Genomic DNA, 12,470 nt, shown 5'->3' on the forward strand with positions numbered 1-12,470 from the left:
AAACTTCTCCATCTGTCTCTCTGCTGTACGTCTGTAGTATGCCAAAATATGAACCTCTCCCTTCTGAGCAAAACACTGAGGAGAACGTGTTGCTTATCGCTTGGCACAAACTGCGGGAGGAATGTGAGGCGCACCTGTTGAGGGGTGAATCCAAAGTGTCGATGACAAGCGGTCAAGTGAGTGTGAGAGTGAGGGGAAGTACTGTTCCCTGCAGACGCTGGCAAAAGCAAAGGAAATGGCAGGTGTCGGAAAGGCACAGAGTTATCTATGCTCTAACATCCTTACAGCTGTGTTGTTGATAGCGACAGGAAATCGCCAGGAGACGGGCCAGGGTGATGGTGTTTGCCGTGTCATCTCGTAAGGTGTGCCTAAGCCCCTTACTATAGCAGCTCATGTCCCTCCTCTGAAAATATCCGATTTGAATCTTCCTTTTTCATCCACGTCAACTCAAGGCTAAAATTTATGTGTGGTTTGGGCCTGGGCCAACCAAGCATCTTGTCAAACTTAAGACGTCTGTTTCAAGATGTTTAAGGGATGGTCCAAGGCACCTGTCTTGTCAATCGTCCAAGTAAAGCTCAAACTCACTGACACTGACAAATGCTATCGCATTAAGTCAGCCATTGCTCAACGTCTTTCTTGAATGAGGTGAATTGTGGAGTCAGAAACTGTAGAACAAGAAGTGGTGTCTATATCATCATGACCCTCAGGCATTACAAACAGACACAGAGACAGAGGGGAGGGTGGGTGATAGAGGGAGGGGGGAAAGAGAGAGAACATGGAAAAGAGAGAATATGGGAAAGAAAGAGGAGAGGGGAAGAGGCAGAGAGAAAGAAAGTGTTAGTGAGAGATCAAGCGAGAACGACAGAGCAACAGTGACAGAGGGAAAGCGAGTCAGCGAAAGAGAGGTGTTTGCTGCTAGTGCAGGGTCGTTCCATGTCATTTCAGAAATCCAAAGCAGGTCAATAGTACCTATTGCATTGCATTTTCGCTCTTCATATCCAAATCATCTACAGTTGAAGTCAGAAGTTTACATACACCTTAGCAAAATACATTTAAACTCAGTTTTTCACCATTCCTAAAAACGCCCTCTCTTAGGTCAGTTAGGATCACCACTATTTTAAGAATGTGAAATGTCAGAATAATATTAGAGAGAACAATTTATTTCAGCTTTTATTTCTTTCAACACATTCCCAGTGGATCAGAAGTTTACATACACTCAATTAGTATATGGTAGCATTGCCTTTAAATTGTTTAACTTTGTTCAAACGTTTCGGGTAGCCTTCCACAAGCTTCCCACAATAAGTTGGTTGAATTTTGGCCCATTCCTCCTGACAGAGCTGGTGTAACTGAGTTAGGTTTGTAGGCCTCCTTGCTCGCACAAGCTTTTTCAGTTCTGTCCACAAATGTTCTATGGGATTGAGGTCAGGGCTTTGTGATGGCCACTCCAATACCTTGACTTTGTTGTCCTTAAGCCATTTTGCCACAACTTTGAAAGTATGCTTGGGGTCCATTGTCCATTTGGAAGACGCATTAGTGACCAAGGTTTAACTTTCTGGATTGATGTCTTGAGATGTTGCTTCAATAAATCCACATAATTTTCCTACCTCATGATGCCATCTATTTTGTGAAGTGCACCAGTCCCTCCTGGAGCAAAGCACCCCCACAACATGATGCTGCCACCCCCGTGCTTCACGGTTGGGATGGTGTTCCTCGGCTTGCAAGCCTCCCCCTTTTTCCTTCAAACATAACGATGGTCATTATGGCCAAACAGTTCTATTTTTGTTTTATCAGACCAGAGGACATTTCTCCAAAAAGTGCCTTCTTCCTTGCTGAGCAGCCTTTCAGGCTATGTCGATATAGGACTAATTTTACTGTGGATATAGATACTTTTGTACCTGTTTCCTCCAGCATCTTCACAAGGTCCTTCGCTGTTGTTCTGGGATTGATTTGCACTTTTCGCACCAAAGTACATTCATCTCTAGGAGACAGAACTCGTCTCCTTCCTGAGCGGTATGACGGCTGCATGGTCCCATGGTGTTTATACTTGCATACTATTGTTTGTACAGATAAACGTGGTACCTTCAGGCGTTTGGAAATTACTCCCAAGGATGAACCAGACTTGAGGTCTACAATTTTTTTTATGAAGTCTTGGCTGATTTCTTTTGATTTTCCCATGATGTCAAGCAAAGAGGCACTGAGTTTGAAGGTAGGCCTTGAAATACATCCTCAAGTACACCTCCAATTGACTCAAATGATTTCAATTAGCCTATCAGAAGCTCCTAAAGCCTTGACATCATTTTCTTGAATATTCCAACGCTGTTTATAGGCACGATCAACTTAGTGTATGTAAACTTCTGACCCACTGGAATTATGATACAGTGAATTATAAGTGAAATAATCTGTCTGTAAACAATTGTTGGAAAATTACTTTTGTCATGCACAAAGTAGATGTCCTAACCGACTTGCCAAAACAATAGTTTGTTAATAAAGAAATTTGTGGAGTGGTTGAAAAACTAGTTTTAATGACTCAATATATAAGCAAACCAATATATAATTTTGTAATAGTGGTCAGAATCTGGTAAGAAGGACGTAGGATGGGACCTAAACATAACTTCAATGACAACTGTATCTGAACAGGGGGAAGAAAACATCACCAACTTCACTGAGAACACATTACAACGGATGAGAAACAACACCCGAGCTGCAGCTCCATACTCCTTTGTAAGACAGAGAACTGATACTATATACTCGTTGTGGGATTGGTGTGGGCGGTCCGTCGTTGACTTTTGACTATTTCTTTGGATTCCTCATGTCCCTACTCATTGTTAGAAAACTGTTTGGTCCAAATCGAATATTAGGGACTATAGTTATTGAATATTACATGAATCCTATAAATTAAAATGGCCAATTTGGATGCAATCAATTAGCTCAAAGAGATCTTATCTGTTTCTAACAGAAACAATATCAGAACAATCTGAGATGGTGGGTTTCGAGGTGGAACGACCCTGTAGAGACCTCCCCTCTTCCTCTGCCACAACTGGGGCCTGGGAGGCCTGGTGTCATTTAGCAGGACTCTGATATGTTCTCGGGTGTCAGGAACATAATTCCAGTGTGATGATGTACTGGGAACCCCACGGCTGAGCTAGGCATAGGGTTACCAAGCTGTCCAGAGAGCACCATCACTCCCTTTACTCCAGAACTGCAGGGACTGGATGAAAGCACCAGTGTGTGTGTGTGTGTGTGTGTGTGTGTGTGTGTGTGTGTGTGTGGGCAGGGATGCACCAAGGGAGGAGTGCCTTACACATGTCATACCGCAAAATGCATTTTAGACACTTTACCTTAAACAGAATCAAACAGATATTCAGAACAATTTTGATGTATTACAAATACAATGCTGAGACACAAATACCTGCTATAATATAACTTTGCTGACAACACCACCACAAATACTTCAGATTTTAGTGTGAATTGTTGAATCGCTCCTCCGTACAGCGACAAGGTTTCACCGTCACCTGCAGATACTTAGGGGGCAAGCGAGGGTGACATAACACAAACAGTTGGCTAATTGGGCCCAATTAAGTCATTCCGCAACACAACCCAGAATCTGTCAGTCCGACAGTCTAGATCCCCTCTGGCCCTCCGATGAGAAACACAGAGTTGGGTTACGGCATAGACACATTGAAATTCTTCCCAACAACTACCACCCTTAGTAACAGCAATGTTAGGAGATACTGTACATTCTGTTGAGTGATGAATGACAGCATGATACAGTAGGGTTTATCACTGCTGGGGGGGTGAATGTTCCTACAACGTTTGCTAATTTTCCAATGGAGCCCTTACTAACTTTCTGGGAATGAAGAGGTGATCAGACATGTTTTGCTGGGTTTAAAGGAGGGTGGAGGGTAAGATGAGTGTTTACCTCGCCAGACATGTCCGGAGCCAGAGAGATGAGCGGCCACAGAGAGGAGTAGATACCGAAGAACACCACCCACAGGCTGATGCTGCCCCAGATGGCAATGTGACTGAACTGGAGGAGACAGAGAATGTTACTTCCTTTTGTCTTTACATAAATACAGTGTTGGCAGTGAGAGTTCCAACAGTAAATACAGAGTACTAACCATCTTATTGTAGAGTAATTAAACAATGACTAAGTTATTCTGCTAGTAGCTCTGCTGAAAAGCCTATGTCATGTGAATGGTGGCCAGGAGTGGCAGGAGGAAGAGGAAAAGCTGGATGGAGCATTATTATAGACCTTTTAAGATCTGCCTTTGTTACAAGTGTCTGTGGTACCATAAGAGAATGACGATGAAAAGACAAGATATTGTAGTGAGAGGAGAGCCTACCATAGTCCACGACGAGGTCTCCAGGCCAGCTTTAAGGCACACGGTGATGACCACAAACTAGGAAACAGAACATCAATGTTAAATGCTAAACCAACATCTTCCTCGCCATTGAGAATAAGTCAAAATCAAAGTCAGAAGTTTGACAGGAAAAGGCACTGACAGATAGCATTTTATATATGACAGCTAAAGGTGTATTCCTTAGTTTAGAACTTGAAATACTGTTTGACTCACACATATTTGATCAAAACACAGTAATGACGCTCAAGACAATCAAAAATAAATAAATAAATTCAAAACAAACTGATAAATAATCTCACAGCAAGACGCTGAGGCTAACACAAGGTTACGGATAGACAGACAAAGATGTCTTCATTCTCAAAGCTAAAAAAGCAGAAATACAACACTGGTTATCAGTCAGGGGAGGGCTGAACTGACTGTGTGCTCATCCAAAAAAGACTCAGGTGGTGTCCCAAATAGCACCCTATTCCCTTCATAGTGCACCACACACACACACACAGGGAAAAGGGTGCCATTTGAGACACATACTTACTGTATAAACCATGTTGCCTAAGAGGAGATAGTCCGGGGTCTTTCCGTTGCCAAAGACCGTATCTGTGAAAAGGATGAACATGAAAAGCTTTTAGACGTATGGTCATATCCCTCTTTGCTAGTTCCACTAGACCAGAAGAAATGTGAAATCTCGGCTATGGAGAAAACTACCAAAGAGCAGACAGACTGTCTGCATTTATTTTATTTCACCTTTATTTAACCAGGTACGCCAGTTTTACAACTGCGACCTGGCCAAGATAAAGCAAAGCAGTGCGACACAAACAACACAGAGTTACACATGGGATAAACAAACGTACAGTCAATAACACAATAGAAAAATATATATACAGTGTGTGCAAATGTAGTAAGATTAGGGAGGTAAGGCAATAAATAGGCCATAGTAGCGAAATAATTACAATTTAGAAATTAAACACTGGAGTGATAGATGTGCAAGTAGAGATACTGGGGTGCAAAGGAGCAAAAAAATAAATAACAATATGGGGATGAGGTAGTTGGGTGGGCTATTTATAGATGGGCTGTGTACAGGTGCAATGATCTGTAAGCTGCTCTGACAGCTGATGCTTAAAGTTAGTGAGGGAGATATGAGTCACCAGCCTCAGTGATTTTTGCAATTCGTTCCAGTCATTGGCAGCAGAGAACTGGAAGGAAAGGAGGCCAAAGGAGGAGTTGGCTTTGGTGATGACCAGTGAAATATACCTGCTGGAGCGAGTGCTACGGATGGGTGCTGCTATGATGACCAGGGAGCTGAGGATAAGGCGGCATCTCAAACGGCACCCTATTCCGTCTATAGCGCACTACTTTTGACCAGAGCCATATGGACCCTGGTCAAAAGCAGTGCACTATAAATGGAATAGGATGCCATTTGGGATGCAGCCTGTGAGTACTGTATGTGCAGGCGAGCATAATTCCCCATTAGAGACACAACACTGGACATAATGCACCATTAGACATGCAACACCGGACATAATGGCCCATTAGAGCAGTGAGATGTAACACTGGACATAATGGCCCATTAGAGCAGTGAGATGTAACACTGGGCATAACGTCCCATTAGAGCAGTGAGATGTAACACTGGACATAATGGCCCATTAGAGCAGTGAGATGTAACATTGGACATAATGGCCCATTAGAGCAGTGAGATGTAACACTGGACATAATGGCCCATTAGAGCAGTGAGATGTGTGTGGACATGTTTAACTATTCTTGTGGGGACATGAAGTCCCCACAAGAAAAGTAAATAAACAAACATTTGACCAACTGGGGACAGTTAGTCCCCACAAGGTCAAATGCTATTTCTAGGGGGTTTAGGGTTAAGGTTAGAATTAGTGTTAGAATTACATTAAGGGTTAGGAGCTAGGCTTAGGGTAAGAGTACGGATTAGGTTTAGGGAAAATAGGACTTTGAATGGGACTGAATTGTGTGTCCCCACAATGTGAGCTGTACAAGACTGTGTGTGCGTGTGTGTGTGTGTCCATTGCATATGCTTAATGGAGCAACCTGATGGAGGAATCAGGAAGCAGTCTGGACTATGGTTGACGTGACCAGTTAAGCCAGGTTATTATTGAAAACAAAAACAAGAATTAGTCCAGTAATCTTTGACAAATTAAGTATTCAAATCAAAGCAAACTGCTACTCAAATACCGGTAAAGGCATGGGTCAACTTTTGTTCATTTTTTTTTTTTTTTTTGCCTCATTGATTGTACTAGAAACATTTACTTTAACACCACCTAATTTCTGAGCATCCTCCAAATTCAACACATGGGCGTGCTTGGGGAGAGTGTTAGGGCGGGAGAGAAGAAGAACGAGAGAGGGAGAAAGAGAAGAAGAAAGAGGGAGAGCGAGACTGCCTCCTTTTTGCTTTCGGCTAGTCACATGCCTATGTGTGCTTCGAAGCCTTGCTGACAGCCTGTCAGTCAGACTGAAGGGGCTTCACTCTTCGCTTTATTTGGAGAGCAGGCCCAAGCCTGTGTGGTCCTCTGGCTCCACCAGCCAAGACTCCATCGACTCAAAGATACCCATTCTCTCAACCCTGAACCTTACCACAGTCTGAGAATTGTAACTATTTGGCCATATAGTGAAGTGTGAGCGGAACAAGGGAACTTGAACGTGTTTGAGTGTGTGTGTGCGTGCCAAGCATGTCAATGTTTATAATTCATGAGGTTGTGGGTAAAAAAGAAAAGTAATCAAGATAAGGTGTGTGTTAACTGGCCTCATTCCACCCAGAGCATGTAGATACTAGAAATCCAGGCTGTCACAAAGAGCAAGGTGCCAGATGAGTCTCTGGGGGGGGGGGGGTTAGGGTCTCTAGGAGGTCAGGGTTAGAGTCTCTGGGAGGTCAGGGTTAGAGTTCCTGGGAGGTCAGGGTTAGAGTCCCTGGGAGGTTAGGGTCCCTGGGAGGTCAGGGTTAGAGTCCCTGGGAGGTTAGGGTCCCTGGGAGGTCAGGGTTAGAGTCCCTGGAAGGTTAGGGTCCCTGGGAGGTCAGGGTTAGAGTCCCTGGGAGGTTAGAGTCCCTGGGAGGTTAGGGTCCCTGGGAGGTCAGGGTTAGATTCCCTGGGAGGTTAGGGTCCCTGGGAGGTCAGGGTTAGAGTCCCTGGGAGGTTAGGGTCCCTGGGAGGTCAGGGTTAGAGTCCCTGGGAGGTCAGGGTTAGAGTCCCTGGGAGGTCAGGGTTAGAGTCCCTGGGAGGTCAGGGTTAGAGTCCCTGGGAGGTCAGGGTTAGAGTCCCTGGGAGGTCAGGGTTAGAGTCCCTGGGAGGTGCTTACCGTGCTGGAAGGCTGTGAGGGGGACCCAGAAGAGGATGACCGAGTGGAAGAGGCCATTCAGACAATGGGCCCAGAAGACCTGCAAGGAGTGGGGAGAGAGGGATGGAGGAGAGAGGGGGTTGGGTAGGTTGGGGGGGTTCCAGGGAGAAAAGGAGAGGAAAAAGCATGAGAAACCCGTTGGCCGACCCAACCCGCCTAGCGACCACTGACCTTGGCTCTTTGTCCCGGCTCAGCAGTTGGCTAAGTGGCGGTTTTGTAGGGCCTCCTCTCTGAATGGCCACCCCGCTGACACACACTTTGTATATCCTCCTGTGTGTAGGACTGGAGAAGAGGGTGCAGGGATGTGTGTAGGTTTGGTGTGTGTGCACGTAAGTCGGGTGGACTATGTGGGGGGAGGGGGGGGGTCCCTATACTTTCCTGTAGACCCCCCCACATTTCAACAGTCTTTCACATGCAAATTTAAGATCGGGAGAAAAATAAATGAAGAGGGCACTGAACAAGCAGAAATCAATCTAAAAACACGGAGAAGTTGACATGTTTGACGTGGATTAACTTGTTTTTACGGTAATTAGTAAGAAGCTGGAAAAGAAGGGGCACACAGTAGTTTGTGTGTTTCCACACAGGCGACTCTACAGTATGTGTGTGTTGTTGGTGTGTGTTTGTAGATTTTGGATGAGCCGTTTAAATCAATAGTCCCTCTCCCAAACCACAGTGTTTCAAATGTACATTATGCTCGGATGTCGCCAAACACAACACTAAAGGGTGATGTAGCATGAAATGGCCGTGAAATCAACTCCGCCAAAAAAGTCTGTATTCATGCCCCCTCGTTCACATACCCTGCTCCACTAGGAAAAGTTTAAATAGATTTTAATAAAACGGGGGGGGAACACTTCACCCAATATTCACTTTAGTGCAGATTCCCTAATGGTGGATCCGTGTCATGTGTAGTTAAGACGGCAATTGGGGATTCTGTGGTCGGAAGTTACGTCTGGGGCTGCGGGGCGAAGTCTGGGGCTGCGGATTATTTGTAGTACAAATGTGAAAATGTCTCAGTATTTCTGCAAAAGTTAAATTAAATAAAAAGCAGGCTACATACAAAAAACACTAGTGAGCACAAAGAAACAGATGAGGAAACCAAGTGTTGTAGTCCACAGGTGGGGAGGGGAACAGGAGGAGAGGAAGAACAGGAGGAGTGTGTCTTGTTCTGGGCTCTATGTCATACCTTGGCCTCTCTGGCATGACCTTCTCACCTTTACAAAACAAGAGCCCTTAGTCCCACCCCTATCCCCCTTACTTCACCTCCCACCCTGCCAACAGGCCCCCACGCTGGGGTAGGAGCACCCCCCTCTCTATGTGGTTCAATGTGTGACAGATGATCTCCAATGCTACAACTACACATTTAAACCCAATTAGCCTCCCACTGGCAAGTCGCATACAACTTTCCCTTCTGTCCCTAACTCCACCCCTACCCCCAACCCCACCTCACCCTCCTCAAGGGCCCAACACAACAGTGTGGAACAACAACCCCACCTCACCCTCCAACACAACAGTGTGGAACGACAACCTCACCCACCTCACTCTGCCCAGCACAACAGTGTGGAACAACAACCCCACCCACCCACCTCACTCTGCCCAGCACAACAGTGTGGAACAACAACCCCACCCACCCACCTCACTCTGCCCAGCACAACAGTGTGGAACAACACCTTCTCACGTCACCCACCTCACTCTGCCCAGCACAACACAGTGTGGAACAACACCTTCTCACATCACCCACCTCACTCTGCCCAGCACAACAGTGTGGAACAACACCTTCTCACATCACCCACCTCACTCTGCCCAGCACAACAGTGTGGAACAACAACACCTCCTCACTCTGCCCAGCACAACACAGTGTGGAACAACAACACCTCCTCACTCTGCCCAGCACAACACAGTGTGGAAAAAACATACTTTCCAAGTGCCCAGCAACCTAACGAATACTAATGAAATCAATAAATAGTTTTTTTATTTTATTTAACTAGTTAAGAACAAATTCTTATTTACAATGACGGCCTACCGGGGAACAGTGGGTTAACTGCCTTGTTCAGGGGCAGAACGACAGATTTTTACCTTTTCAGCTTGGGGATTTGATCCAGCAACCTTTCGGTTACTGGCCCAACGCTCTAATCACTAGGCTACCTGCCGCCCCGAATGTTCATAATCATTTGTCACAGTGAAGCCTCACTCCCCTCCCCCCACTTCTACCCCCCTCCGCTGTATCCTGGTGAGTTTCGAAGAACACCAGTGTGAATGCCTGCCTGTCCTAGTTCGTGCCCAGGCTAAAAGATTCAGGCCCATTGTGCAGCACCTAATTGCTTAAAAAAGCATGAATGCATGTACTTTATATCGAGCCAAATATTTCCAGTCCTCACCCCTTCCTCTTTAATGCTGTTGCACAGAGCGAGGGGGGGAGGGGGGGGGGGGAGGCAGTGTAATTACTGGTGGCCACATCAGGGGACTGAGGTTTATTAGAGTGACTTAAGTGTCAAGAATATGTAATTAAAAGTGAAAGGGGACACAGTGGTGAAAGGGGACACAGTGGCGAGGGCGGGCAACGTCTTAAATATTTCACACCCTTCCCCTGCCCCCTTCATCAACACAAATGCCTTTAATTCGCCCAGACAGTATCTGTTTGTGTACAAAAGACCCAGGCGTGCAGAAAGAAAGGGGATTCGGGCAAATTCCTGCTAGATTTTTGGCACCTCGCCTAGGGCCATGTGGCAAAGACAATATCAGAGGGAAAGAGTTGATAGTCCATTTAAAATACAACGGTGACCTGGACAAGTCATTATTTACATGTGTCTAGAAATGACTGGTCAAACAAAAATGGAGGAAAACCAATACGAATCAACAAGTCAGTTTTTTCAGAGACTGTGGCCTGTCTTGCACAATATCATCCTGCTATTCCCTGGAGGGTCATGTAACACTGGGCCATACGGAGCCCTTCTCTCACCCAGACACAACTAAAAGCTATGAGGGGGAAATGCCGGCTGTGGTCTGTGGGTCACTAACTGAGGTGACTGGCCCCATGCAGGCCAACTTCCCGGGGAGAGAGAGAGAGACCAGTAGACTGGGGTTGTCTTATTTACAGTACTTAGGCCAAGCTAGGCAGAAGGCCTCCAGTGCAAACAGGCCCTTGCTTAAACAAATTGCATCATTTTCCACATTGGATGCCATCACACCCTGGCAGAAGAGCACTCTTCCTTTACACCCCCCCCTCCTCCGGGCCGCTATCCCCCCACTTCTCTTGTCCCTGTCGCCCATGACCTCTGTGGCCACTCGGGCTTTAATCTGTCTCCATGCTGCACTAACCGGCTCTCCACGGCTGTAAAGTAAGGGAGTTAAGCGGGGGTGGTGGATGGAGGGCGGCAGGGGTAGGCGTGGAGAAGGGGAGACATCTTCATTAACAGACAGCAAGGAAAGCTAACCGACAGCCCCTCAACAGACAGACAGGCGGAAAGGCAGGCAGACACCCTCTGACCATTGCACCCGATCAGACTGGTGGTAGAGACCCCATAGGTCAGACACAGGCCAATGGGGACAGACGCGTTTGGAGCGTTTCGGAGCTTATCAGGTCTCCATTGTGTGTAAAGGATGTCAATTCGGAGACAGAACGGAGGTTTAGAAAAAAACAGCCTGGTTAATTGCAGTACTCTGTCTCGCTTATTGTCTGTTGGTGCCAAGTAAACCTAACTTAACCTATTTAAGCTTAGAAAGACTTAAGCATTGACTTTACTATGAATGGAAACGTGTCCCAGACAAACATGAGGCATAAAACATGATGCATAAAACATGAGGCATAAAAGTGGAAAATTATGGAATTGTTGAGACAATGTTCCTCTAACGTTCTTCAATGCAGCACAAACGGACACATGACCTACCTTGGTGTTGAAGCCCATGGCATTCTGGGAGGTTTTGTAGAGTTCCGGGTACTTCAGCATGTTCTCTTTCCTGCATGAACGCTCAAATATGCCCAGCGTGAGAGGAGGCAGAGCAGTGAAAATCTAAACACACAAACACACTAATGTCAACATTTCCCCTCACAAAACTCAGAAATTAGGATAAAGGTAGTAAACTCAGAATCCCAGCAGATTAAATTAACGGCCTGTTAGCAAAGACCGTATCAATTACAATTTTAGATGGGAATTTTATCATTCCACAGTGAATAACCCAATAAAAGCCAGGGTTTTTATAATGGCGAGGACCTCCAAGACGTTATTGATTCCATTACTTCGTTAGTGAAAACAAGGAGTCACTAATGATGTCCTATTAAGATACATGTATGGAAAGAGACAATTTGCTCACTATGATCAACAACATGAGATTATTCATCCTGTCCATTAGACAGGTCATCCCCAGTTCATCCCACATTTGGGACAGCATGTAATCTAGCGGTTAAGAGCGTTGGGCCAGTAACCGAGTTGACTAGGTGAAAAATCTATCGATGTCCCTTGAGCAAGGCCCTTAACCATAGCGATTTACAGGAGCAATTAAGGTTAAGAGCGTCTGCTAAATTGACAAACTTAAAAAAAAAAATGTGATCATAAAACATTTTGGGGAGGAAACAGTGTACACAGCATCATTGAAAACACACAAAAAATGCTTCACTTTTGCATTGATGGTCATATGCTGAAGTTCTGACTGACTGATTTTATTGAGTGGAGGCTGTTGAGTGTTTAGCACTTTTGGGCTTTTATTTTAATTCGACACGCTCCGTCTTGGACGAACATCTGCAACACCCTTACTAGTTAGCAG

The 12,470-nt window shown here is 45.5% G+C and overlaps 1 protein-coding gene across 3 annotated transcripts in view; it reads right to left on the minus strand.

Annotated features, from left to right (window-relative positions):
* atp8a1 (ATPase phospholipid transporting 8A1) overlaps positions 1–12,470 on the minus strand; it is a 232,151-nt gene that overhangs the window by 16,498 nt on the left and 203,183 nt on the right. For all 3 annotated transcript variants that reach the window (XM_071399246.1, XM_071399245.1, XM_071399247.1), the window contains 5 exons: positions 11,597–11,719; positions 7,674–7,752; positions 4,894–4,955; positions 4,344–4,400; positions 3,920–4,027 (listed from right to left, as the gene is read on the minus strand). In XM_071399246.1, coding sequence (XP_071255347.1) covers positions 3,920–4,027; positions 4,344–4,400; positions 4,894–4,955; positions 7,674–7,752; positions 11,597–11,719 — 429 coding nt within the window. The remainder of the gene's footprint in view (positions 1–3,919; positions 4,028–4,343; positions 4,401–4,893; positions 4,956–7,673; positions 7,753–11,596; positions 11,720–12,470) is intronic.

This window comes from Salvelinus alpinus, chromosome 4 (genome assembly GCF_045679555.1).
Source record: "Salvelinus alpinus chromosome 4, SLU_Salpinus.1, whole genome shotgun sequence".
In the NCBI taxonomy this organism is placed as follows: Eukaryota; Metazoa; Chordata; class Actinopteri; order Salmoniformes; family Salmonidae; genus Salvelinus; species Salvelinus alpinus.